This window comes from Nelumbo lutea, chromosome 2, assembly GCF_056320005.1.
Source record: "Nelumbo lutea isolate HS-2025 chromosome 2, American lotus-T2T, whole genome shotgun sequence".
NCBI classification, from domain to species: Eukaryota; Viridiplantae; Streptophyta; class Magnoliopsida; order Proteales; family Nelumbonaceae; genus Nelumbo; species Nelumbo lutea.
In genome coordinates this window covers 15,745,907-15,773,703 of record NC_142685.1, presented here as the reverse complement: position 1 = coordinate 15,773,703, position 27,797 = coordinate 15,745,907, and the positions used below count along the sequence as shown (strand labels likewise).

The following is a 27,797-nucleotide window of genomic DNA, read 5'->3' as shown; positions in this document are numbered from 1 at the left end:
CATTCTCAAAAACAACCTTGGTCCGATGTTTCAAAAGACACCACGTTAAAGTAGCTCCCATAATGAAATGGTGTTGGTTGAAATTGTATTATGTATACATGCAAGCATAGGGATGGCAATGGGGTGGGGCACGCATTCCCCATCCCCGCCCCATACCTCGGTATTGGGGTGAAGATTCAACTCTCATCCCTCGCCCCGTCGGGAATGGAGAATCCCCGACATGTACCCACCCTGCAAGCAATGATCTGAGGACAGGTAATCCCCGATATTTTCCCACCCCAATGACTGTATTGAATAGCATTAAAAAATCAGATTTGATTTGATTTGTTTATATTCAGATTGGAAACCAGTTTAGATACAATTGAGTATTGAATAGCATTAAACAATCAAATTAAAAATGATCACATTACTGTATATACTATAATCTGCTTCTGTCCAACATTTTCGGGAAATAATTAACATAGAGGACAATGTCTATAAAGCCGTACAATAATACCGAGAGGGAAATAACATTGCACTAAATATTAATCAGCAAATCAAACATTCTGCAGAAAAAAAAAAAAAAAGAATCCCACTCATAGGTAACCGGCAGATCTAGAGAGATGACAAACATCCTCCCTTAAACGAAACTGCAGGAAAAACCAAATGCATGCCAGTCACTTTGGAGTGCCCAACTCCTCAGAAATCAGTAGAGAGAACAGTCACTTTGAATTCATATCCAAGAGCATTTCTTGAAACACCAAAAGATGGAGCTCGGCCAAATGTGGAAAACACAGAAAAATGCCACATCAGTAATAAAAATTATGATATTTTTTTTTCTGCTATTTAACCAAGAAAAAAATGAACATCAATCTAATAGCAGATTTGACGGTTCAACTGGTTGATTTGCTTTGTGAAATTATCAACATCACCCATATGGTGAATTCTCCCCGTCACAAAGTGTCACCGGTTGATATACAAAAGTTATAAATAGTAAATCAATATAAGATAAAAATAATTATTTTTTTTTTATTTTCTTTATTTTAAAAACAATGAGGTAGACTCAGATCAAATCCGAATCCGAACTGAGATCCCACCGGCCCACCCCCACCATCCAATTAAATTTCGGGTCAGATTTGGATTTGAAGTACCAATAGTTGGATCAGATTTGGATTTGGTTGGATCTGAATTCAATTCGACCTGATTACAGCCACAAGTGTAATAAAGACAGGTCTTTGCTAACAGGTTGTTCAAGACAAGTCTTTCTCCTAAACAAACTCCCACCATAAAGATATTCAAGTGGGATGGCCTCACTTAGATGAATAGAAGGCAAGCAATGAATTGAAATTTGAAAGTATGATGTTAAGTTTGTTGAGAAGCCAGTTTTTAGGCTTATCATGATTTGGATTGGGATGCAAATTTTGTAGTGTTTGAAGGTGCAAATTGAACCTCTCTAGCTCAGGTTTATACTGGACTGTAGTTAATATGTACGTGCAAGGAACATATGTTTACAAAGTAGCTGTTGTGTTAAGAGTTTGCCCAGAACATCATTGACCCAAAAGTAGTAATTAATGAAAGGAGAAGTGCAAGGGCTTCATTACCCATTACCCAGAAGCAAAAATTGCTCTATATACCAGCAAATGAACTAAGAAACAAAAAATTTCAAGGTACTGATTATCCTGTTTTTTAATGCAGCAGATTACCTTGTACATCAGCAGATAGAATTGGTAATCACATGCCATTCAACTTTTCAGAGAGTAATTGAATTGGTTTCATTCACAGCATATAATGGGAATCTACAGATCCAGCAACTGGGATTTCAGAGAATAGCTTAAGACATATTATTACTTTTAACCATATTGTAGCTCAAGGAAAAAATCCACTTACCCTGGACAACAAGAAGGATATTTGAAATATGTTATGCTTGCTGGAGAGAAGCTTTTCATTGAGGTTCTGCTTGCAGATTGCTGCATTTAGCACATGATTGTTGCTGTAAAATATTTGCTTTCTTAACCCAATTTTATCTATGGAAATTCTACAGATTGTAGATCAAGCACATGCTGTCATTTTAGAAGGGGGCACTCCGCACTCTGCAGCCCATGGAGGAGACAAGGGAACGACTATTCCCATGGTTACTGCCTAAACAGTTGAAGTTTAGTTTTTGTAGAAGGAGCTTTGCATGCATTGTTTTAGTTTTACTGTATCTTATTACACAGTTTACATGCTTCAGGGGTGTGAAAAGTCGAAGGGGAATGAGGGAGTGAGTCAGTGAGAGAAAGGAAGACGTGCGATTTTTTCCTTGAGCTACTCATTTCAGGCTGTGCGATAAGAAAAAACCAAACTGTAAAACTGTAAAAACTGTAATGGGTACCAATCTGAAAAAACAAGAAGAATGAAGGAAGACTGGGAGTCTGGGAAGTCTGCTGTGGCGGCACCCAGCGGCTGGCGGACGAACGGAGAGCAAGAAAGATCGAATGAAGATTGCAGATGCAGACTGAGAAGGTAAGAAGTCTTGAAGACGAAGACTGAACCGAAGGATTGCGGAGTGCAGACTGAGCTGCACCTCTGTGCAGTGTGCTACGGCGGTCGGCGCTTCCTCAGTGCTACGGTGGTGGCAGCGCCGGACGGTCTGCGGTTGTGCGAAGGTTGAAGACTTGAAGGACTAGTGATTCTGCGAAGGGTGACCTGTTGAACAGTTGAAGGAAGACGAAAACACAGTAAACACTAAGCACCGAACAAAATTACTCAACTCCTATTAGGTTTAGGGCTAATACGTTTTAACACACCCACATATATATATATATATATATAAGGGTATATTTGTAAATAACAAGCGGGGTCGAGTCGGGTTCTTGGATTTATAGGCAGACCCATCCCCGGTCCAGGGCAAAAGAAAATTCCCCAAACCTGACCCATACACATTTGGGACCAGGGAAAATCCGCCCTGTTCAGGGCAGGTCGGATCAGGGACCCGGTTATGTGGGTAAAATTGCCACCCCTATGCATGCATATGTATGCATGGACAATTTTACATGTAAGTAATAAGTAGATTCTTAAAACACCATGACTTTCTGCTCGTGTGTACTTGTGTATTGATACTAAGCAGGGGCGGAACCAGGAATTTTTTATGAGGGGCCCCTCCTATGGATGGGCCATTGGAGGGGCCAACCATTGGATTAAGTGAGGAGAGGGAGGAAACTTACATAGAATAGGGAGGCCATGGCTACCCTGGGTCCCCTTAGATCCGCCCTTATTACTAAGGCTGCATTTGGCATTCCTTATTTTAAAGACTTATCTCCTTTTTGCAGTTAAAAACACAATCTTCAATCTTCATAGGGGCTTTTTAACTACAAAAAGAAGATAAGCCCTTAAAATAAGGAATGCCAAATGCAGCATAGAACTGGTTAATACTAATCGACCAATCATAAAAAGTACATTTTTAAAGCAAACATGTGAACAAACTTGGTTAACTTAAGCTCAATTAATGTCATCAAGTTGGAATGTTGGATTACAGTTAGAGTTGGTGGTTCAACAACTTGACTTGGCTAGAGTGGCTTCCGGACCTCAATAATTTTAGTTTGATAAAGTGGTAGAATGAATGCAGAGTTGCAGATGGAACCGGGTGCCACAGTTTGGGGTTGTCTTTGGTATATGTAGGATGCAATGCAATGTTGAGGTTGCAGAGACAGAAAGCAAGCTTTTGGCTTTTCTATCTTGAGCCCAAGAATGGAGGCAATTATAAACCTCTGGCAGATATACTTGTAGAAACTAAGATGTGGGATGAGGTGAGTAGAGTGAAGAAGCTTTTGGGAGCTGAGGGACAGAAAAATGTTCCAGTTTGCAGTTGTATCAAAGATAAGAAGATCTATGCATTCATTTCCATGGATCAGTAGTATCTGCAGAATGCACACTTTTTTTTTTGGTCTAGTTGTTTGTGTAGATGCAGAACTGTAATGTTCCAGACACTAAGTTGTCCTCTGAAATTGATAGAACAGAGAAATATATCATATAGAGTCACAGTGGGACCTTTTATGAGGTCACATTTAGATTTCTTAACAGCAATAATGGTGGAAGCGTCCAGATTACCAAGACCCCAAGGTGGTTTGAAGATTTTCATTTGGTGCAAAGTTCACTTCCAAGTTTGCAAGTTGCAAAGTTCTTTTTATATTTGGGTTGTGAACAGCTTCCATCATTTCAGATATGGCTTTGCCCAAACAGGGGTTAATGGTAACCTAACTTAAAATTTGTAGTGCCAAACAAGTTCAGACAGAAGGCAGGATTTTGACATGAAAGACATGATTCTGCTGTAAAATTACTCTTGTATTGCTCTGAGAAGTCTACTAACTTTTGCTATGGTACATGTGATGTAAGCTCATCAGTGCAATCATCTAATACATGGGTCACCTGTAGTATTGCGTTGTCTACAGTAACATAAGTTTACTTACTGGCCAAACAACAAATGCTCCGATCCGAACTATTGATCATGGAATACATGTATATAGATATTTTCATTTTTGGATGCATAAGCTGGAAATGGACACATTCTCTTTGCTAGAATGCAAGACATTATTTAACAGAAAAAGACTGATGAAAATATCTTATAATGCTTATTGCTGTAAGTTACAGTGTCTTTGCATAAATTATTGAATGTATTCATAAGAAATACAAATCACTACATCAAATAACATCCATGCATGATGGTAGAAAGAAAGTTTTGTACGTTTTCTTTCCATAAATTACAAAATGCTATTGCTTGCAGTAAAGATCTCTGGTTCATCATCTTCACATTCTATTAGAGCTTGCACTACCATGTCCATGGTTGGCCTCTTGCTTCTATCCTCCTCTACACAGGATATACCTATCTTAATCATCATTACTGCTTGATTCCTGTTGAACTGTCCTTGCAATCTTGGATCCACTATATCTTCAACCCATGCATCTTCTGTACTTTCAATCTTCTTCTTTACCATCTTGAGAAATCTTGTTATCTCTGCCTCCTCTTCTCCATCCACAACCACCCAATTGAAAAACCGAGTACCCTTCACAATTTCTAGGAGTACAACCCCATAACTGTACACATCAACCATGGCAGTAATAGGAAGGTTCAGAGCCCACTCTGGAGCCATGTACCCCTTTGTTCCTCGAATCCTAGAGAACTCTGAGCCAGATCCACCTCTTTGAGAAAATTTGGACAGTCCAAAATCTGCAATCTTAGGCTCAAAATCTTTGTCCAAAAGTATATTTTCAGGCTTCACATCACAATGGATTACCCATTCCAGACACTCATGGTGCAGGTATGCCAAACCCTTCGCTGTTCCTATAGCAATCCTAAACCTGTCCGTCCAATTCAAAAAACTAGTTTTACTATTTCTGCAAATGATGGCATTGGAGAATAGGTGCTTATCAAGTGAACCATTTTCCACATAATCGTAGACCAATAATCTGTGAGTCTCTTCTACACAGAAGCCCCACATTCTAACCACATTCATGTGGTTAATTCTCCCAAATGTGCTCACTTCAGCCCAAAACTCTTCTGCTCCTTCAATCACATCTCCCAATTTCTTCACCGCCACCACTCTATTATCCCCTAAAACTCCTTTGTAGACAGCTCCCGAGCCACCCCTCCCTAACTCATCCTTGAACTTCTTGGTTGCCTGGTTGAGCTCAGCATAAGTAAACTTCCTGAATTGACTGAACATCACACAGTATCCATCTTTCATCAACCTTGACATCTCGTTTCTGCTAAAGAAAATCCACCAACCTAATGCAATTATTAATGCTTCAATTACACCAATCGACAAGACAAATGAATAGAGATAAATCAATGTAGTATTGTTCTTCAACTTATAGTCAGTGCTGTTAGTTCCACAAGTGAGTTTAGAAGATCCTATGTGAGTGGAAGTTTCTGATATTTTCAAGGGGAGTTTCAAATATACACTGCCTGGGAAGTTCGGAGTACTGTACCCATTAAAAAGTGAAGTTTTCAAGTAACAGAATGGGTCTCCCGATATTCTATATGTAAAGGCCTCACAAGAGCACATGTTGAAGCAGAACTCTTTGCAGGACTCTAGTGGTATGGAATACGCAAGGTTAAAATCAAATCCAGAGAATTCTGTATGCAGGAGCTCCACGAATTGCACATCTTGAGGATTGTCGCAGCTTCTCTTGAATATAGGCTCGCAACCTTTGTTCCAATTACTTGGATCACTTCTTCTGTGACCCGGCAGGCATGAACAAGTGGCCTCTGGTGTGTAAACACAAATCCCATTCTTTCCACACAACCCACGCGCAATGCAGTGTTGCGGAAGAGATTCCCATGTCACAACCCAGAGCCTAGCTGACTCGTTTAAGCTATAGAGTCTGAGATTACCATCATAATCCATGGTCAGTCTTCTTCGAATCCCATAACTCAAATCAGAAGCATAAAATCCCGTGTTGTCGCTCGACGAAAAACTACCCATTTCGTCGAGCACTGCAATTCTGCTTATGTTATAACTTGTTCTATTGTTTCTAAACACACCCATGTCGGGGTTAGGCCAATACACACTAGTAATGTCAGGCCCTTCATACATTAATCTCAAAACATTGTCGTTGTCGAAATAGAGAATATAATAGCCGGAGGAGTACTGACCTTTGGCCTTTGCAGAGATCAGTCTCGTGTTCTTTGTAAGGGGCTGTAAAGGGAGAAGAGTATCAGTAGGTGAATCAAAGCTTTGCCAGGATATGTTACCGTAACGGTCCCGCAGGACAAGATTCCCCGTATTGAGGAGCTCGGCTTTCTCTCCGGTGCCGGTGGTGTTGGTGGACCAGACGATTGAGCCGTCGGCATCAGTAAGCACCATTTTCCCATCCCTACGCAGCAAAACTTTGGATCGTCGGCCATTGACGGGCCTGTCTCGGTTAGCCATCCATACAACGGTTTTGTCCGTTAAGTTGGTATACCAGATTGAGAAGCTGTATGCGTTAGTACCCACCGGGTAGAATCCACAGGTGAACCATTTGTCAGGAGAGATAAGAACGTCAGAAGCAAAATCTTCGACTGATAGAGAGGAATGTCTGCTCAGATAACTCCTTGGTGTTGAAGATGCAAAAGAAGAGTAAAAGAAGACACCGAACAGAAGAGAAAAAGGGATGACTGGACAACGAGGAATTAGGTGTCTCATGTTGGAGCAGAGATAAATTGGTCTTAGAATTCAATTCGTCTGAAATTCTTTTGGAAAATTTGGGGTTCCGCCCTGATTTCTGGTTGGTGTTAATGCTTTTGCCAAGGAGGGCACTCAAATTTTCAACGACATCAACGTAAAGGCCAGGAACGAAAGAGAGAATAAAGAACAGTCATCGGCTAATCGCCGCCAGAGGCTCATCTCTTTTTCTCTTCATTTGCAGCGATCAATATTCCGCGGTCGACTTTCGTGGAAAACTCAAACTTCGCCGAAACTAGCAATTGGTCAATTACTGTCAATTTTTTAAAGCCACTTTGTCCCGATTCACCATTAAATGATTAAAATATAATTAAAATGAGTACTGACAAAGAAACTCTTACAACCTATACGCTACACATTTATGTGAAAGATTTGATAGATTTTGGAATAAGATTGAAACTCTCTGTTGGTCTAAGGGACGTTCACCGTTCGGTAAAGGTCTTAAAAAAAAAAAAATCTGATAAAAGCTCTGAAAATATTGTGTAAAATTTGTTTTCAGTTGTTCCACAATCAATTGTGATGTCGGAACGAAAGTATATTTTACAAATGTATTCCTCAAATTGTTATTTAAATAATAATAATAATAACAAAATTGATGAAAATATTATAATATTATAAAATAATAGAAAAGTTATAAAACAATATTAATTGAACAAATATTTTAATATTTTATTAAATATTACAAAATCATATTAATTTAGTTTATAAAAAAGATTAGAACTTGGAGAGAGTAAAAAGGTAAAATATAATTTTAAAACATAAATATTAAAAAATAAAATGGAATTCAATGGCGGAAAGAAGATAAAAAACAAGGTATGGCCGTATGGGGAGCAACCGAGTAATCAACTTTGATTAATTTTTACAAGGGGTACATTTATGGTAGTTCTCTCAAATACACACGTCCCATCTCTGCTTTACCATTATTTTATAATACCATTTTTCTGGAAAATAAGAAAAGTAATGTAGTGTATAAAATACAAAGAATACAACAAAAATCATTGAAAAGAAGGATAATAAAAAACAGAAGATTGGCAAATTGCAGATGAAAATAGGAAATACAAAAAGATAGAAAAATATAATAGAAAATATAAATTCAAATGGGCATTTTCATAATTTTATTTTCACCATCAAGACGATTAAGGGGGGACTGGGGGTGGGTCAAAGTGCTGGAACTTGAAAGCATAGGGTGCGTCTTTGTAACAGTGGAAAGTTTGGGGGCTAAGTCATTACCGTCCAAATTACAAGGTGGTAGTCTCTAATTTATTTTTTTATTTTATTTTATTTTATAGGTGATGAATTGGATAATTGGTGTTGGGAAAGTGCCAAATGGTAAGGTCTCAGGCTGATTATAGCAAAGATTTAGAATCAAATCCTGCTTTCATCTAGGGGTGAGAAAAAAAATGAACCAAAAAATCATTAATCAAATTGGTCGGTTCAATTTTAGTTTGATATTCTTAAAAATCCAATAGTTCTAATTTGGTTTCGGTTAACCTTTTAAAAAATTCAACAATTAACCAAATCAATCGATATATATTAATAATATTATATATATTATATTATATTATATTTATTAAAATCAAATAAATGATTCGATTTTAACCTAATACCCTTTCGGGCCTTTCCTAGTTTCCCTTTCTCTCTCTCAGTCCTCAGTTATGAAGAAAGAAACCTTTCACTGTTATAGTGTAGGGTTTCAATTCTCTACCTCGTTTGTCCCTAGAAATCGAAGGAGTAGAAGATGAAAATCCAAAAAAACCCTAGCTCGATAATGTGCTCTGACTTCTATACGACCCCTAATTGCGGTCAAATCGATTTATTGTCACATGCCCTATCTCTTCATTTCTTGAATGTCAGCCCTGTTTGAAAATACTTAAAAGAAGTACTTATTTAAACAAATACTTCTTTTGAGACATGAGATCACACATTAAGTGATTTTTAAGTACTTATGGGTGTTTGGTAAAAAAGAGGATAAGTAATTAGTATTAAAAAATGTACTTCTTAGAAAAGTGACATGGATGTGGCTTTTTTTCAGCACCTTTTGAAGAAGTGTTTCTTCATTCCAATGGGACAAACCTGTCCCTGTTTTTTTCTTTAATGACAAAACTACCCCCACTCGAGTTTATCATCTTCTTCTTCCATTCAAGTTTATCAGCGGCAACGTTTGGTTGCAAGTCCACTTGCAACATTTGGTTGCAGGTCCATTAGTGACGTTCCACAGTGAGCAAAAGCCACCGCTGATGAAGAAAGAAAGAAAAGTTTATCATCTTCCATTTGGTCTCTCTCTCTCTCTCTCTCATCTCTGTTAGGGAGTAGGGACCCCTTTTTATCGCCCGCTTTATTACCCTCCTTAATTTTTAGTTTCGATAGCATCTCAATGATGACTTCTGTGAAGAACAACTTTTTACCCCCATCCCTAATATCTAATCTACAAGACGTTCTAACCAGTAGAAAAGGTGGCGGCGACAAATAGCCCAACAAGACTAATGAATCCACAGAACCTTCTTCCTCTTCTTCCCCTCCATCCGCTTCCGATTAGGATTGCTCCAAACCTGTTGTGTTAGTCACTAATGCGGATGGAATCGATGCCCCGGGCCTTACCTTCTTGGTCGAGGCTCTGGTCCAACAATGTCAATACAATGTTCATGTCTGCACCCCCCAATTGTGGGTTCTCTTTTTCTCTCTATTTTTGTCATTTTATTTCTATCTGACCATATTGGGACGTTATTTGATTTTGTTCATTTTTGTACTGCGGTGGCTTAGTGATAAATCTGTCTCCGGTCACTCGGTCACATTACGCTTGCCGTGACTTCTGCTGAAATTAACGGGGCTACAGCTTACGAAATTTTCGATAATGCTGCATATATGCTTTCTTCCATTCAAAGTTGTTTCAACACTTTCTTAACTTGAACAGGGATTTGGGAGTTTTTCTTAAGAGTTGCAGTTGTTGTTCATAAGAATTGCTAAATTTTCTAAAGAGTTACAGTTGTTGTTGATAGGAATTGCTAAATTTTCTGATTTATTATCAATTGAAACAGAGTTAAAGAGGAACAATCAACTTCCTGGAGCCAACACTTGATGAAGAGAGAAGCAAAAGTTATCGATGGCGAACATACAAAAGAAGTTTTCAAATGGTCGCTCCAATTGTGGAATCACTGTTGGATTTTAATCTCATAAGAGATTAAATCCAATGGGTTTGATTGGTCAATTACATGAGAAATTGCACCTGCACACTTGGTTGGAAAATCAGTTTTTCTCTTACGAAAAAAAAAACCCAGTTTTGAACTTGTCCCACATTGGATAATTACAAGGTTTGTTTTCAATATTTCAATAGGAGCTGATTTACACTCCTTAGAATTAGTAGAGGAGAGTATCGGGATTCGATACCGTGCAACGCGCGCGCACGCGTGGCTCGCGATGGGCAGCTCTGGTTTTGGTGCATTGACGCGATGGGCAGCTCTGGTTTTGGTGCGTTGATGACCGTTGATCACCGTTGATGAGATCAATGGTCACGATTCGATCGGGTGTGATCAAGAGGCACAATTCAATCACAATGGTTGAAATTGTGACTGTTCAAGGTGCCTTCTCTAAACCAGCACCTACCTTTTCCTCATACCTCTTCACAAATTATTTAAGGAGCATGAATCAGACTCCAAAACACACAATTTCGAAATTCACTATCTCTCTCTCTCAGTCCGGTCTGCTACAGTCTCACAGAAGGTTTCTTTGGAGACTCTTCAACTTTGCTGATTGCAGATTCTCGCCCAAGGCTCTGTTGTATCCTGGGAACGAATTTGCCTGTAACCCAACAGCAAACTCAGTAAAACTGAGTGGGGGCAAATAACGTTCTAAAGACAATGTCTTCAGACGCGCCTCAGAGCTTCTCCTCCTAAGTTATAGTGACCCCATATTCCCCAACAATCACATTTGGTGGAAAACAAATCAAACAATATCAATTCTGATAGGTGGCGCTAGTATCCATAAGTATGAGAGATAAAAGTAAAATGTATCAGAAAGAGAGAGAGAGAATAAGAAGAACGACCAAGGAATATTGAGGAAACAAGAAGAGTAATAAAAAATGGTTTTCAGTAAAGGAGAGAAGCATCAAAATGAAGATAAAGTGGCACGATACAGAAAAATTGTAGAACTAAAACAATGTCTTCTAGAGAAATCACGGTAGAATCATCGTGGAATGGTTGAAAAATCCAAAGAAAGGAAAAAGAAAGATGAGAGGGAGAAATGAGAGACTCGGGAGGTGGAAATGAGAATCCGAGAATTTTGTGAAGGTTGTTAATCGGATGAGTCTTTCTGTTGTCCAATCTATAGCTTCGGTGGTTTCGATAGCTCTAGTGAAGAGAGAGAGAGAGAGAGAGATTTGACTGGAGGGTAAATTTGTCATTTGCGTCAATATAAACACTTATGGGAAAAGTAACTTACCAAACATTCTCACCCCAATAAAGGGTTAAAAACATAATAAGTGATTTGAAAAGTGGGTTATCAAACAACCTTAGTGATTGTTAAAATAAATACTTCTAAGAAAAAATTGTTTTCAGTTGTTCCACAATCAATTGTGATGTCGGAACGAAAGTATATTTTACAAATTTATTCCTCAAATTGTTATTTAAATAATAATAATAATAACAAAATTGATGAAAATATTATAATATTATAAAATAATAGAAAAGTTATAAAACAATATTAATTGAACAAATATTTTAATATTTTATTAAATTTTACAAAATCATATTAATTTAGTTTATAAAAAAGATTAGAACTCTGGAGAGAGTAAAAAGGTAAAATATAATTTTAAAACATAAATATTAAAAAATAAAATGGAATTCAATGGCGGAAAGAAGATAAAAAACAAGGTATGGCCGTATGGGGAGCAACCGAGTAATCAACTTTGATTAATTTTTACAAGGGGTACATTTATGGTAGTTCTCTCAAATACACACGTCCCATCTCTGCTTTACCATCATTTTATAATACCATTTTTCTGGAAAATAAGAAAAGTAATGTAGTGTATAAAATACAAAGAATACAACAAAAATCATTGAAAAGAAGGATAATAAAAAACAGAAGATTGGCAAACTGCAGATGAAAATAGGAAATACAAAAAGATAGAAAAATATAATAGAAAATATAAATTCAAATGGGCATTTTCATAATTTTATTTTCACCATCAAGACGATTAAGGGGGGACTGGGGGTGGGTCAAAGTGCTGGAACTTGAAAGCATAGGGTGCGTCTTTGTAACAGTGGAAAGTTTGGGGGCTAAGTCATTACCGTCCAAATTACAAGGTGGTAGTCTCTAATTTATTTTTTTATTTTATTTTATTTTATAGGTGATGAATTGGATAATTGGTGTTGGGAAAGTGCCAAATGGTAAGGTCTCAGGCTGATTATAGCAAAGATTTAGAATCAAATCCTGCTTTCATCTAGGGGTGAGAAAAAAAATGAACCAAAAAATCATTAATCAAATTGGTCGGTTCAATTTTAGTTTGATATTCTTAAAAATCCAATAGTTCTGATTTGGTTTCGGTTAACCTTTTAAAAAATTCAACAATTAACCAAATCAATCGATATATATTAATAATATTATATATATTATATTATATTATATTTATTAAAATCAAATAAATGATTCGATTTTAACCTAATACCCTTTCGGGCCTTTCCTAGTTTCCCTTTCTCTCTCTCAGTCCTCAGTTATGAAGAAAGAAACCTTTCACTGTTATAGTGTAGGGTTTCAATTCTCTACCTCCTTTGTCCCTAGAAATCGAAGGAGTAGAAGATGAAAATCCAAAACCCTAGCTCGATAATGTGCTCTGACTTCTATACAACCCCTAATTGCGGTCAAATCGATTTATTGTCACATGCCCTATCTCTTCATTTCTTGAATGTCAGCCCTGTTTGAAAATACTTAAAAGTACTTATTTAAACAAATACTTCTTTTGAGACATGAGATCACACATTAAGTGATTTTTAAGTACTTATGGGTGTTTGGTAAAAAAGAGGATAAGTAATTAGTATTAAAAATTGTACTTCTTAGAAAAGTGACATGGATGTGGCTTTTTTTCAGCACCTTTTGAAGAAGTGTTTCTTCATTCCAATGGGACAAACCTGTCCCTGTTTTTTTCTTTAATGACAAAACTACCCCCACTCGAGTTTATCATCTTCTTCTTCCATTCAAGTTTATCAGCGGCAACGTTTGGTTGCAAGTCCACTTGCAACATTTGGTTGCAGGTCCATTAGTGACGTTCCACAGTGAGCAAAAGCCACCGCTGATGAAGAAAGAAAGAAAAGTTTATCATCTTCTTCCATTTGGTCTCTCTCTCTCTCTCTCATCTCTGTTAGGGAGTAGGGACCCCTTTTTATCGCCCGCTTTATTTCCCTCCTTAATTTTTAGTTTCGATAGCATCTCAATGATGACTTCTGTGAAGAACAACTTTTTACCCCCATCCCTAATATCTAATCTACAAGACGTTCTAACCAGTAGAAAAGGTGGCGGCGACAAATAGCCCAACAAGACTAATGAATCCACAGAACCTTCTTCCTCTTCTTCCCCTCCATCCGCTTCCGATTAGGATTGCTCCAAACCTGTTGTGTTAGTCACTAATGCGGATGGAATCGATGCCTCGGGCCTTACCTTCTTGGTCGAGGCTCTGGTCCAACAATGTCAATACAATGTTCATGTCTGCACCCCCCAATTGTGGGTTCTCTTTTTCTCTCTATTTTTGTCATTTTATTTCTATCTGACCATATTGGGACGTTATTTGATTTTGTTCATTTTTGTACTGCGGTGGCTTAGTGATAAATCTGTCTCCGGTCACTCGGTCACATTACTCTTGCCGTGACTTCTGCTGAAATTAACGGGGCTACAGCTTACGAAATTTTCGATAATGCTGCATATATGCTTTCTTCCATTCAAAGTTGTTTCAACACTTTCTTAACTTGAACAGGGATTTGGGAGTTTTTCTTAAGAGTTGCAGTTGTTGTTCATAAGAATTGCTAAATTTTCTTAAGAGTTACAGTTGTTGTTGATAGGAATTGCTAAATTTTCTGATTTATTATCAATTGAAACAGAGTTAAAGAGGAACAATCAACTTCCTAGAGCCAACACTTGATGAAGAGAGAAGCAAAAGTTATCGATGGCGAACATACAAAAGAAGTTTTCAAATGGTCGCTCCAATTGTGGAATCACTGTTGGATTTTAATCTCATAAGAGATTAAATCCAATGGGTTTGATTGGTCAATTACATGAGAAATTGCACCTGCACACTTGGTTGGAAAATCAGTTTTTCTCTTACGAAAAAAAAAACCCAGTTTTGAACTTGTCCCACATTGGATAATTACAAGGTTTGTTTTCAATATTTCAATAGGAGCTGATTTACACTCCTTAGAATTAGTAGAGGAGAGTATGGGGATTCGATACCGTGCAACGCGCGCGCACGCGTGGCTCGCGATGGGCAGCTCTGGTTTTGGTGCATTGACGTGATGGGCAGCTCTGGTTTTGGTGCGTTGATGACCGTTGATCACCGTTGATGAGATCAATGGTCACGATTCGATCGGGTGTGATCAAGAGGCACAATTCAATCACAATGGTTGAAATTGTGACTGTTCAAGGTGCCTTCTCTAAACCAGCACCTACCTTTTCCTCATACCTCTTCACAAATTATTTAAGGAGCATGAATCAGACTCCAAAACACACAATTTCGAAATTCACTATCTCTCTCTCTCAGTCCGGTCTGCTACAGTCTCACAGAAGGTTTCTTTGGAGACTCTTCAACTTTGCTGATTGCAGATTCTCGCCCAAGGCTCTGTTGTATCCTGGGAACGAATTTGCCTGTAACCCAACAGCAAACTCAGTAAAACTGAGTGGGGGCAAATAACGTTCTAAAGACAATGTCTTCAGACGCGCCTCAGAGCTTCTCCTCCTAAGTTATAGTGACCCCATATTCCCCAACAATCACATTTGGTGGAAAACAAATCAAACAATATCAATTCTGATAGGTGGCGCTAGTATCCATAAGTATGAGAGATAAAAGTAAAATGTATCAGAAAGAGAGAGAGAGAATAAGAAGAACGACCAAGGAATATTGAGGAAACAAGAAGAGTAATAAAAAATGGTTTTCAGTAAAGGAGAGAAGCATCAAAATGAAGATAAAGTGGCACGATACAGAAAAATTGTAGAACTAAAACAATGTCTTCTAGAGAAATCACGGTAGAATCATCGTGGAATGGTTGAAAAATCCAAAGAAAGGAAAAAGAAAGATGAGAGGGAGAAATGAGAGACTCGGGAGGTGGAAATGAGAATCCGAGAATTTTGTGAAGGTTGTTAATCGGAGGAGTCTTTCTGTTGTCCAATCTATAGCTTCGGTGGTTTCGATAGCTCTAGTGAAGAGAGAGAGAGAGAGAGAGAGAGAGAGAGAGATTTGACTGGAGGGTAAATTTGTCATTTGCGTCAATATAAACACTTATGGGAAAAGTAACTTACCAAACATTCTCACCCCAATAAAGGGTTAAAAACATAATAAGTGATTTGAAAAGTGGGTTATCAAACAACCTTAGTGATTGTTAAAATAAATACTTCTAAGAAAAAATTGTTTTCAGTTGTTCCACAATCAATTGTGATGTCGGAACGAAAGTATATTTTACAAATTTATTCCTCAAATTGTTATTTAAATAATAATAATAATAACAAAATTGATGAAAATATTATAATATTATAAAATAATAGAAAAGTTATAAAACAATATTAATTGAACAAATATTTTAATATTTTATTAAATTTTACAAAATCATATTAATTTAGTTTATAAAAAAGATTAGAACTCTGGAGAGAGTAAAAAGGTAAAATATAATTTTAAAACATAAATATTAAAAAATAAAATGGAATTCAATGGCGGAAAGAAGATAAAAAACAAGGTATGGCCGTATGGGGAGCAACCGAGTAATCAACTTTGATTAATTTTTACAAGGGGTACATTTATGGTAGTTCTCTCAAATACACACGTCCCATCTCTGCTTTACCATCATTTTATAATACCATTTTTCTGGAAAATAAGAAAAGTAATGTAGTGTATAAAATACAAAGGATACAACAAAAATCATTGAAAAGAAGGATAATAAAAAACAGAAGATTGGCAAACTGCAGATGAAAATAGGAAATACAAAAAGATAGAAAAATATAATAGAAAATATAAATTCAAATGGGCATTTTCATAATTTTATTTTCACCATCAAGACGATTAAGGGGGGACTGGGGGTGGGTCAAAGTGCTGGAACTTGAAAGCATAGGGTGCGTCTTTGTAACAGTGGAAAGTTTGGGGGCTAAGTCATTACCGTCCAAATTACAGGGTGGTAGTCTCTAATTTATTTTTTTATAGGTGATGAACTGGATAATTGGTGTTGGGAAAGTGCCAAATGGTAAGGTCTCACGCTGATTATAGCAAAGATTTAGAATCAAATCCTGCTTTCATCTAGGGGTGAGAAAAAAAAAATGAACCAAAAAATCGATTAATCAAATTGGTCGGTTCAATTTTAGTTTGATATTCTTAAAAATCCAATAGTTCTGATTTGGTTTCGGTTAATCTTTTAAAAAATTCAGCAATTAACCAAATCAACCAATATATATTAATAATATTATATATATATATATATATATTTATTAAAATCGAATAAATAACCTAATACCCTTTTGGGCCTTTCCTAGTTTCCCTTTCTCTCTCTCAGTCCTCGGTTATGAAGAAAGAAACCTTTCACTATTATAGTGTAGGGTTTCAATTCTCTACCTCCTTTGTCCCTAGAAATCGAAGTAGAAGATGAAAACCAAAAACCCTAGCTCACTAACATGCTCTGACTTCTATACAACCCCTAATTGCGGTCAAATCGATTTATTGTCATATGCCCTGTCTCTTCATTTTTTTAATGTCAACCCTGTTTGAGAACACTTAAAAGAAGTAATTATTTAAACAAGTACTTTTTTTAAGACATGGAACTACACATTAATTGGTTTTTAAGTACTTATGGGTGTTTGGTAAAAAAGAGGATAAGTAATTAGTATTAAAAAAAAGTACATCTTAGAAAAGTGACATGGATGTGGCTTTTTTTCAGCACCTTTTGAAGAAGTGTTTCTTCATTCGAATGGGACAAACCTGTCCCTATTTTTTCTTGATGACAAAACTACCCCCATTTGAGTTTATCATCTTCTATTCCATTCAAGTTTATCAGCGACAGCGTTATGTTGCAAGTCCACTTGCAACATTTGGTTGCACGTCCACTAGTGACGTTCCACAATGAGCAAAATCCACCACTGATGAAGAAAGAAAGAAAAGTTTATCATCTTCTTCCATTCGGTCTCTCTCTCTCTCTCTCTCATCTCTGTTAGGGAGTAGGGACCCCTTTTTATCGCCTGCTTTATTACCCTCCTTAATTTTTAGTTTCGACAGCATCTCAATGATGACTTCTGTGAAGAACAAATTTTTACCCCCATCCCTAATATCTAATCTACAAGATACAAGGCAATTCAAGAATCCAAGATAATCCAAGAAACTCAGAGTTCAAGATAATCTAAGATTCATACCAAGATTAGGATAACCCATGCATGGATCTGATTCAGGGAGATGGACGGTGGAAGGTTTTGATCCAAGCAAGGCAACATTAAGGGGAGTTCGATCCTAGCTAATTAGATGTCAAGAATTATCACAATTTTCTTTCCTAGTTATTCTGCAATTTCTAAATGTATTATAAATACTTTTATTTACAAGTTAAGATACATGCTTACATAACCAGCCCGGTTTAGTGTTTCGACGCTGCGTCACTCTCTCTCTCTCCCTACCCGTCTTGGTTATCTCCTTGGTTGAGCAGCGGCGGACGGACCAGATCTGTCTCTTCTCCTCTCTTCGACAATAGTAGTGGAAATAGAGAGGGTTCAACGTCAGTAGCGGTAGCGACAACTCTTCGACCTCCAACATTTCTTCTCCTCTCTCTCCCTCTCTCTTTTCTTCTCCTTCTCCCCTGCGTTCTACCTGTTGCTGCAAATCGAACCAGCAGTGGCAAGTTCAGCGAATTGCATGAGTTTTAAGGGGTAGTTTAGGCATTTTGTTTTGGCGGAGCTAATCAATTGTTAACAAGGGTAGTGTAAGTCAATGGACAGAAAAATTTTTGCCCCTAGGGACAGATGATGCTAGCTCCCAAGAATTAGCAAAGTCCAGACTTTAACTCAGTCTGGAATCGAAAAATAAAAAAAAATATTAAAATTTGTTTGTTCTAATATCAGCCTGCCCAAACTGTCCCTCTCTTTCTCTCTCTCCCTCTTCTTTCTTCTTCTCCCCACACCTCTGGTTCTACTGCTGCTATGGATCATTAGAAGAAACTGAGGGCACGCTTGTTTGAAGTGTAAATGAGAACCAGGTATTACACCCCGGTTCGGTTTTGCATGCATTTGGTAGAGGTGTTAATATTGCCTTGTAAATCAATGTAAAATTTCATTCTTATCAATATTTTCATCGAAAATAAGTGGAAAATTTACATCAATAAAATCGATGTAAACTTTCCCTTCTTCTCCGTCCGATGGTCTCCTCTTTGCAAGAGCAAGCTTCTCTCTCCTCTTTGTCCTGCAACGTCTCCTCCGTCCAACAGTCAAAAGAACAAACTTCGTTCTTCTCTGTCCTGCAACGTCTTCTCCGTCCAACAACCAAAAGAACAAGCTTCGCTCCTCTCTCCTGCAACGTCTCCTCTATTCAACATCTCCTCTCTATAAGAACAAGTTTCATTTTGATTGAATAGTCTTATAGATCTTCAAGATCTGTCTGTTTAACTAGGTGATCTGAGTTCAAGATATGGCCATTTCAAAATATGCTAGATCTGAGTTTCTGGTTTTAATATCAAATCATAATAATATAAAAGATTGATTGTGATAATCAAAATTTGTGGTCAATTGTTCCGATTATGGGAAAGGCACAATTAACTTTTGTTCTTCCTCTATCTAACTGCTTTGTTCCGTGATGATTGTCGGCAAGGTAGCAATTATCTGTAGGTATGGAGATGTCGGCAAGGGTTATGCTGCCGTTGTTAACCAAGCCATCGCCTGTGTAATCGTTACTGAGATAGACCCCATTTGCCCTCTTCAGGATCTCACGGAAGGCGTCCCATTGCTGATCCTCAAGGACGTCGTAGCCAAGGCCGAACCAAACATTCCGTCGGCTTGGCTGGTGATCAGCCTCGAACTATTTAGGGTACCAGGTCTCCATTCATGACCCGCATGAACCTCTCTCTCTCTCCCTTCATGCACCACCCTCACTACCCCTTCTTCGGTGTAGACCAGTTGCAGATTTCTCATTTTCTAGACCGACCATCGCTGCACAGCCTACGCTCCTAGCTCCTCCAGCCATGTTCCCAATTCCATCCGCTTTCCACTACCCACGCCGTGATGGGTTCTGGTGTTAGAGCCCATACAGATCAAGGAAAGGTCGAAACTGATGTCAGTCTCTGCAATCACCATCTCTCTCTAATGTCGGGTTCCAAAGACTAGCACCATATTATCTTCTGAATCCAACTAAGTTCAAAGGGAGAGTTCAGAGCAGAATGAGCAGAAACTTTCACTTTTACACCGTAACAACCAAATTATATGAGAGAAAATTCTCAAAACACTCCGGTTCCATTTTCCATCGATCACTAAACCAAGGTCACATTTTTCATTGGTGTAAAACTGAATTTACACCTAAAACAAACGCATCCTGAAGAGACATACATAGATAATCTGCGTGTGGAGGCACTCTCATGCATTTGATAGTATCTATAACTTTTGCCTAATTAGTTACACTAAAAATATTTTCAGCAATGGCGCCCAATTCCCCAATACTCCGCCAAAACGATTCAGGTCATCTCGGATCCGTGCAACCCCAAGAAACTTAACACATCCATTTGAGTGAGCACAGACGCGGATTCCATCAGTTCTGTTCCAGAGAGGGAGGCGCTGCGTATAGCCGTCCACTGGAACCAAAGCATGGTGGATACCCTTGCTCAACACTTCCATGTAATATAGAATGTTGAAATTCCTGGAAGAAGGAAGAATTAATAAGATCAGTCAGTTACTCAACATTTTATTTAGGGAATAAGGACAGAAAACAAATAGAGCAATCTGTACTTTTCTTCAATTGTTGTTCTGTAGATGGACGTCCCAGTAATTATGAAGTTTCTAGAACAATTCTATTGGGTAGACAATATTAGCTTCTTTCAACGTGGCGGATGGGTGAATTGGGTATAAGAGATGCAGCGGCAGGTGGAGGCGTGGATGAGAACGGTTGTCTTGTCCATGGAGGAGATGGTACGGAAAAGAGATAAAACGTAGGAGACAGTTGAGAGGGAGATTTTCTGGAGGACGGAAAACAGGGGTCATGGCTCCGCCGCTCTTCTGAACAATCGGGCGCTTCATAACTATTGCTGGGGTCATGGCTTCGCCGGTTGCTTGCTGTTGTCGGAATAAGATCCAACTTTGCTGGTTCAAAGTAATTTAATGTAAAGGTAAAATTGATATTTCATCTCTTCTATCGATATTTAGGCTTAATTCATTTTTCAGTAAGTTATTTATGGCATTTATCCATTTTTTTTTACTTGTCATGTAATAAGGTAATAATCATTTTAGCCGTAAAATTTCATTATTAGAAAAGGGTTTTTTTTTGTTGCATTCAGTGTGATGGAAAAGTTATTTATTTATCTAAGAGTTGGGTATCACTTATCTATTAAAATAAATTTTCTATTAATCCTATATAAATCTGAAAATAGAATATAAGGTTTTTTGTCAATAAAAACTAAAATCCTATTAATTAACTTTCCCCTCTCTCAGAATCCCAAAAATAAATGCCCCCTTAATTATCAAAATTTTAAATAGTTAAATAATAATTAAACAATAGAAATATATTTAATCAATTAACTAAAATACAAGGGTAGTTTAATAAATAAAGTTTAGCTCAGATCAGAATTTTTAAGCCCAAAGTATAGTTGATAAGTGCAAACTCGAAATTGATGCCAATTCACTAATAGGCATAGATGTATAAAATGGGAGTTTTTAACATTTTAAATGTTTACTGGTTAGAATTCAAAAATCTGCATTGAACCTGTCCGTAATTCTCGCTAAAATAAATGACGCTTTGGGCGGTTTAATTGAGAGTGAAGTGTAAATTTTTTTATTTGTTTTTTGGTAAGAGTGTAAAGTGTAAATGGGGACCGGATCATGAGATCCATTTAAACTAATGACGTTTGGATTCCAATGATGCTAAAGCTAAGAACCCTGCGGTAATCAACTCACATAGCTCCGTGCACGGAGTAGATGAGCCGTGTCTCAAGGAATAAGTTCAAAATAGAGAAAAGCAGCTCAAGAATCGTATCCAAGTCGTCGTTAGCACTTAGCAGTGCTGAAGCAGCTCCTCGAGTGTTGGTAACAAGCCGATTCCGTTCCGCTACAAGAAGAGAGCGAGGAATCAAAAACAGCTAAGGAAGATGCTCTCTGCTGCTTTCAATGGGATAGGAAGAGGGTAGGGATGCCACTGTTCTCTGGTCCGGTGTCTCAAGAAAGACAATAAACAGTTACAAGGGCAGAAGAAGAAGAAGAAAAATTAAGAGAGAGAGGGAGAGGAGGGGAGCAATTGTTGTTTGATTCCGCATATCAAGGAAGACAATGAACAGTTTGCAAAAGGCACTCCCATGACAAACAACCATTGTGACCTCTATGCTCGATGCTCATTGGTTTTTTATGTGGAAGGAATGGGATGAGGTCCTCATTTTCTCTTTAGGCTGAGTTTGGAAGGGGTACAAATGCAAATATGTAGAATGTAAAACTTATATTTTGCATTATTTTATATTTATTTGTACAGTACATATTTGCATTTATACTCTTTCCAAACTCACCCGAAAGAAATAAGATAAAGCAGTTCTCTTCCTGTGTTGTGTGAGGCTTCAACCTCCACCTTCCCCACCAGTAGCCCCTACACACAGATTAATTAAAATTAAAAGAAAAGCCTAAGCAAGAATCTATTTCAGGAACTTGGGCTCAGTTTGGAAGGAGTATAAATACAAATTCATATATTTTGTATTATTCTGTACTCGTTCCGAACTGAGCCTTAATTTTTCTGAAGTCTATTCTCCTGGCAAGACACAAAAAGGGGAAAAAAAAAGAGTAAAGAATAAATTATGTTAACTTATTTAGCTAAGTATCACAAGTTAAACTGACATGCATATCTGATCTGCAGAGAAAGAAGAATCTATTACATGCATGTTGCCATGCCTACATTAATTCTTGATACATGCTTGCAGCAAAATTTTCTGGTTCATCTTCACATTCAAGCAGAGTTTGTACAACCATATCCATGGTTGGTCTCTTGCTTCTATCCTCCTCCATGCAGAATATTCCTATCTCGATCATCATTGATGCTTGGTTTCTATTGAATTGGTTGTTCAAACTCGGATCCACTATGGCCTCAACCCACGCATCAACTCCATACTTGATCCTGTTCTTTACCATCTTGAGAAGTCCTGTCAACTCTGTCTCCTCTTCTCCATCCACGACTACCCAGTTGGAAAGACGAACGCCCTTTACAATCTCTAGTAGTACAATCCCAAAGCTATAAACATCAACTTTTGCCGTTATAGGGAGGTTTAGAGCCCATTCTGGAGCCATGTATCCTTTTGTTCCTCGAATTCTAGAGAACTCGGAACCATACTTACCTCTTTGAGACAATTTTGCCAGCCCAAAATCAGCAATCTTAGGTTCGAAATTGCTGTCCAAAAGTATGTTTTCAGGCTTCACGTCACAGTGTATAACCCATTCGAGACACTCGTGGTGAAGGTAAGTCAGCCCCTTAGCTATACCCAGTGCGATTTTAAACCTCTCCTTCCAATTCAGCAAACGAGCTTCTTTGCTCCTGCTGGAATTGGAGAAGAGGTGCTTATTTAGTGACCCATTCTCAAAATACTCATATACCAAAAGTCTATGAATTTTCTCTGAACAATATCCCCACATTCGCACGAGGTTAATATGGTTGATTCTCCCAAATGTGCTCACTTCAGCCCAGAACTCTTCTTCTCCTTGAATTACGTCTCCCAATTTCTTCACTGCAACCACTCTATTGTCCTCTAGAACTCCCTTGTAAACAGTACCGGAGCCACCTCTCCCCAGCTCATATTTGAACATTTTGGTTGCTTTGTTTAGCTCAGCGTAAGTGAACCTCTTGAACTGGTTGAATATCACATTGTACCCATCCTCCATTGACGTTTGCACCTTATTTCTCCTAAAGAGACACCACCAACTTGGTGCGATTAGGAACATTTCAATCGCACCAATTGAGAAAGCAAATGCAAAGAGATAAATCCATTTCGTTTTGCTCTCTGAATTATATGTTTCAGATGAACCCGTCATCAGGACTTTACTTTCTCTGGATCCACAGATGGGATCGGATTCTTCCAGTGTAGGGGGTTCCATTGATTCCGAACTTCCGAACAGTTTCAAATAAATAGTTCCTGGGAAGTCTGGAGTGGTGTACCCGTTAAAAAGTGCAGACTTAAAGAAACAATATGGTTCTCCTGTTAGCCTATAGGTAAAGGCCTCACAAGAGCACTTCTCCAAGCAAAGCTTCTTGCATTCTTCTAATGGTATGAACTTTGCAGGTTCGAAATCAAATCCATAGAAATCTGTATGTGGGAGTTCCACGAATTTCACCTGCTGTTGATGATGAGGTTGGTCGCAGCTCCGATTGAACTGAGGCTTACATCCTTTGCTCCAGTCGGTTTTGTCCGCCCTTTCGTAACCCGGTGGGCATGAGAACTTGGGCGTTGGTGTATAAACACAAATTCCATTTCTTCCACATAGCCCACGAGAACTGCACTGTTGTTGAAGAGCTTCCCATGTTATATGCCATAGTCCGTTTGACTCGTTTAAGCTATAGAGTCTAAGATTACCATCGTAATCCATTGTTAGTCTCCTTTTAATCCCATAACCCAAATCAGTAGCGAAAAATTGCATGTCGTCGCTGGATGAAAACCTGCCCATCTCATCGAACCCTGCAATTCTGGTGCTGTTATAGTTTGTTCGACCATTTCCAGATACGCTGAATTCGGGGTTAGGCCAATATAGGCTAGAAATCTCAGGTCCATCATACATCAATCTCAAAACGTTGTCATTGTCGAAATAGAAGTTATAATAGCCTTTGGAATAATCACCCCTACCCTTTGCAGATGTCAATCTATTGTTCGTAGTGAATGGCTGCAAAGGGAGAAGTGTATCTGTATGAAAATCAAAGCTTTGCCAAAGTATTTTACCAAGAGGGTCCTTCAGCACAAGGTTCCCCGTGTTCAGGAGCTCGGCTCTGTCCACCTTGGTTTTGGTGGTGTTTGTAGCCCATACGACTGAGCCGTCAGCATCAGTAAGGACCATGGTGCCATCTCTCTGCAGCAAAACTCTGGAACGTCGTCCATTAACAGGATGATCTCGGTTAGCCATCCAAGTGACGGTCCTTTCCTTGGAGTTGGTGAACCAAATAGAGAAGCTGTAGGCATTTGTGCCGACTGGGTAAAATCCACAGGTGAAGGATTTGTCAGGGGACGTAAGAACGTCCGAAGCAGAACCTTCGACTGACAGGGAAGAGCCTCTGTACATGGAATTCCGGGGTGCTGAAAATGCAAAGGAAGAGTGAAGAGAGATGATCACAAGGAAAAGAAAATAAAAAAGGATGGTTGGACTTGGACAACCAGCACAAGTTAACGTTGGGTGTCTCATGCTTGAACTTGGCTGCAGGTACTCCAAGTCCCAAGCTTGATTTTCTGACGGATAGCTAGCGTATCAGATTCATTAATTTGAAAGAATCTGATAGTACAAGAAGATAACTCGAGTTAAATTTCTGGGTGAAACGTGAACGAAGAAGCCGTGACTGAAGGGGGAATATAGAGGATTACAATGCGCAAGCGTTGCATTCCTCTGATTCACTCATTAATGGATTATATTTATGGAAGACGACGAGTGGCCGTAGCGCAATTGACGGGTCATTTAATTTGACTGCATTCCTCTTCTAAGTTCTAACCCTACAGATGACTCGACTCCTTGAGGAGTGAGGACAATATTCAATATTGCATATATATAGCAAGCCGACTTTGACTTTTACATAACTTAACCTCCTCCTCCTCCTCCTCCTCCTCCTCTCCTAAAGTCTAAATTAGCCCACTCAGCAGTCAGCACCTCCTTCGTGCGACTCCTCCACGCCCTACGCCTACGATGCAACTTGCAAACAGATATCTTGACTCTTTCCTGCATCTTTTTGGCTGAGAGTGCAATGACTAAAGAGCAAAACTGGCTGGTGCTAAAAGAAATTCAAGAAATATCACAATGTACGTGTTTGATGAACTTTGGATTCATCAGACCGGGAGCCTTAATAGCAGTTATCGGCGACCAGAGTAACAACAACACATGGTGATTAATCGTTGAGAGGACGCTTCGTTATAAGGGTAGAGAAAAGTTCATATATATATTCCAGAGAATCCCTAGCTCTCTCTGAGTAGACTGGTCTTTGATTGTTGAGAGGACATTTCATTTGGCTCGAATCTCCCAATTATTATTCAGCAAGCTGGATTATTGGACCGTGTCTTGCTCTGAAACGCACAATATATAACGCATTTGTCATCACAATTGTGCTTCAATATCAGCGAGCATGCATTATTGGACCATTATTGCACTGCTATACAGTTGAAGCATGGAGACATACTTTAGAAGGACCCATTAATTTGTTAACGATACAATCGATAACTGCATTCGCATATGGACCGTATATATATATATATATATATGGACCGTGGAATGGAATGTGTATATGCCACATCTGATGGTGGCCATTTAAATATTCAAATATATGTATTAAGACGGGTGGGTCAGGGTTATAATTTAATTAATTAATATATGCCATATGGGTCACTATTGGGTGTGGATCATTAATATTTAATTAATGGGGATGGGGTGGGTTGGTATTCAACCCACATCCAACCCAATCTACCCATTTTCCACCCCTATCATTTCTCTGCAACTTGTATATCGTGTCCTGTCTAGGTTGTATCCAGCATTCAATTAAATTTTTTTTTTCAGTTTTCAAATACTTGCTAAAAGGAACAAAGATTCGTACATCTATTACATATGAGAGTTGATTAATTTATAAGTGGTTTAAGTGCCAGTAGTTGAACAATAGATATGGCACTAAAGAAACGAATGACAATATAGGTTTCATATAATCGACCCCGTATAGTTGGGGTAAGGTTTGAATGATGACGATGATGATTTGATTATTTAATAATTTGATGACTTAGACCATTCGAAGTTTATATTTTTTGTTGTGTAACAAATTCAGCCCAATAATTTGGAGCTTTTGAATGGCCTGTGGCTGTGGAGATCATGAATCCCATAATCTGAACTGTTAAAGAGGCATTACAAGGTCAAGGTCCATTGCCTTGATTTTATGTTACAGAGAATGAAAAAAAAAAAATTGATCACAATAGGGTTGTGTTTGTTAATTTGTTTCAGTAGGGGTGGCAAATTGGCAATTGCTTGCTAGCTTGTTGATCAACTTGTTAAAGCCATGCTACTGAACGTGCTGGGACTTCTTTGCCCCGACATAAGGCCTTCCTATGAAGCTTATTGAATATCAAGTAATTGGGTTCATTAAAATATTTTTAGGTTATGTTTGATTTGAAAGAAAATGTAAGAAAAGGAAGGGAAAGACAGAGAAACCAATATAAGGTTTATAAAAGTTACCCTACCTTTGATTTCTTTTTCCTACTTTTTCTTTCAAACCAAATATAGCCTTAGTGATTCAATACACTCAATCAGGCAAAGGAGCTAGTCTTCTTGGTCGATGGCCTGCTACATCACCTCACGTAGGGAACAAAACCTCAGGCTACAATAAGCTGTGATCTTTTACCTGAAAATATTTAAGACTGTAAATGAATGGATTTGATCTGATTTGAATTCAAAATCAATCCATTAGGCTGTGCTTGGTTGCAGTACAAATTCATTTGCACTGATGCAAAATTATGGCAGTGCGAATTATTTGGGTACAAGTTCTGATTTACTTTTGTTTCAAATTTTACCTTACTTTGTTTGGTTGCAATAAAAATGATGTAAAATAAAGTACAAAGTAGAATAAGGTAAAATTCAAAATAAAATTAAACCAAAATTTGCATTTTTGGTTTAGACATCCATTCTTTTGTTAAGATTGATGTTCTCATTCTTTTGTATATATATATATATGATGTTCAATTAGTATGACTTTTACTTTAGACATCCATTTTTCTGTTTTTGTTTTATTTAAGGGTAGTGTTTTTTTATTTATTTACTATTACTAGCATAAAGGCACGTGCGAAATATTATAAGGAAAAATCTATGATACATTAAATATTAATGTCTTGGATCTTCCCGTATACTTCCATGTCTTGAATCCCTATTATAGGGAGAGAAGAAAAGAATTAAATTAATAGTCTTGATGGATGTATCTGAAATATATTAGGTTTTGGATTATCAGATTGTTCAAAAGTGGCCAATAATTTACTTGTTAGACGAAGGACATTGATGGTGTAATCCCATCGT

At 38.0% G+C, this 27,797-nt stretch overlaps 2 protein-coding genes and 1 long non-coding RNA gene across 3 annotated transcripts; all 3 read right to left on the bottom strand.

The window, feature by feature from the left end:
• Positions 1 to 503: 503 nt before the first annotated feature.
• LOC148868803 (uncharacterized) lies at positions 504 to 2,716 on the bottom strand. The gene is made up of 2 exons (XR_016108135.1): positions 1,683 to 2,716; positions 504 to 730 (listed from the first exon to the last, which is right to left on the bottom strand). It is a non-coding gene; the product is annotated as an uncharacterized LOC148868803 (long non-coding RNA).
• Positions 2,717 to 4,545: 1,829 nt separating this feature from the next.
• LOC148868802 (putative receptor protein kinase ZmPK1) lies at positions 4,546 to 7,512 on the bottom strand. Its single transcript, XM_088968660.1, has one exon. It carries the CDS (start codon positions 7,140 to 7,142, stop codon positions 4,716 to 4,718), a length of 2,427 nt encoding a protein of 808 aa, XP_088824786.1. The 5' UTR covers positions 7,143 to 7,512; the 3' UTR covers positions 4,546 to 4,715.
• A 14,855-nt stretch (positions 7,513 to 22,367) lies between these two features.
• Positions 22,368 to 25,112, bottom strand: LOC148868801 (putative receptor protein kinase ZmPK1). Its single transcript, XM_088972967.1, has one exon. It carries the CDS (start codon positions 24,948 to 24,950, stop codon positions 22,464 to 22,466), a length of 2,487 nt encoding a protein of 828 aa, XP_088829093.1. The 5' UTR covers positions 24,951 to 25,112; the 3' UTR covers positions 22,368 to 22,463.
• Between the last annotated feature and the right edge of the window lie 2,685 nt (positions 25,113 to 27,797).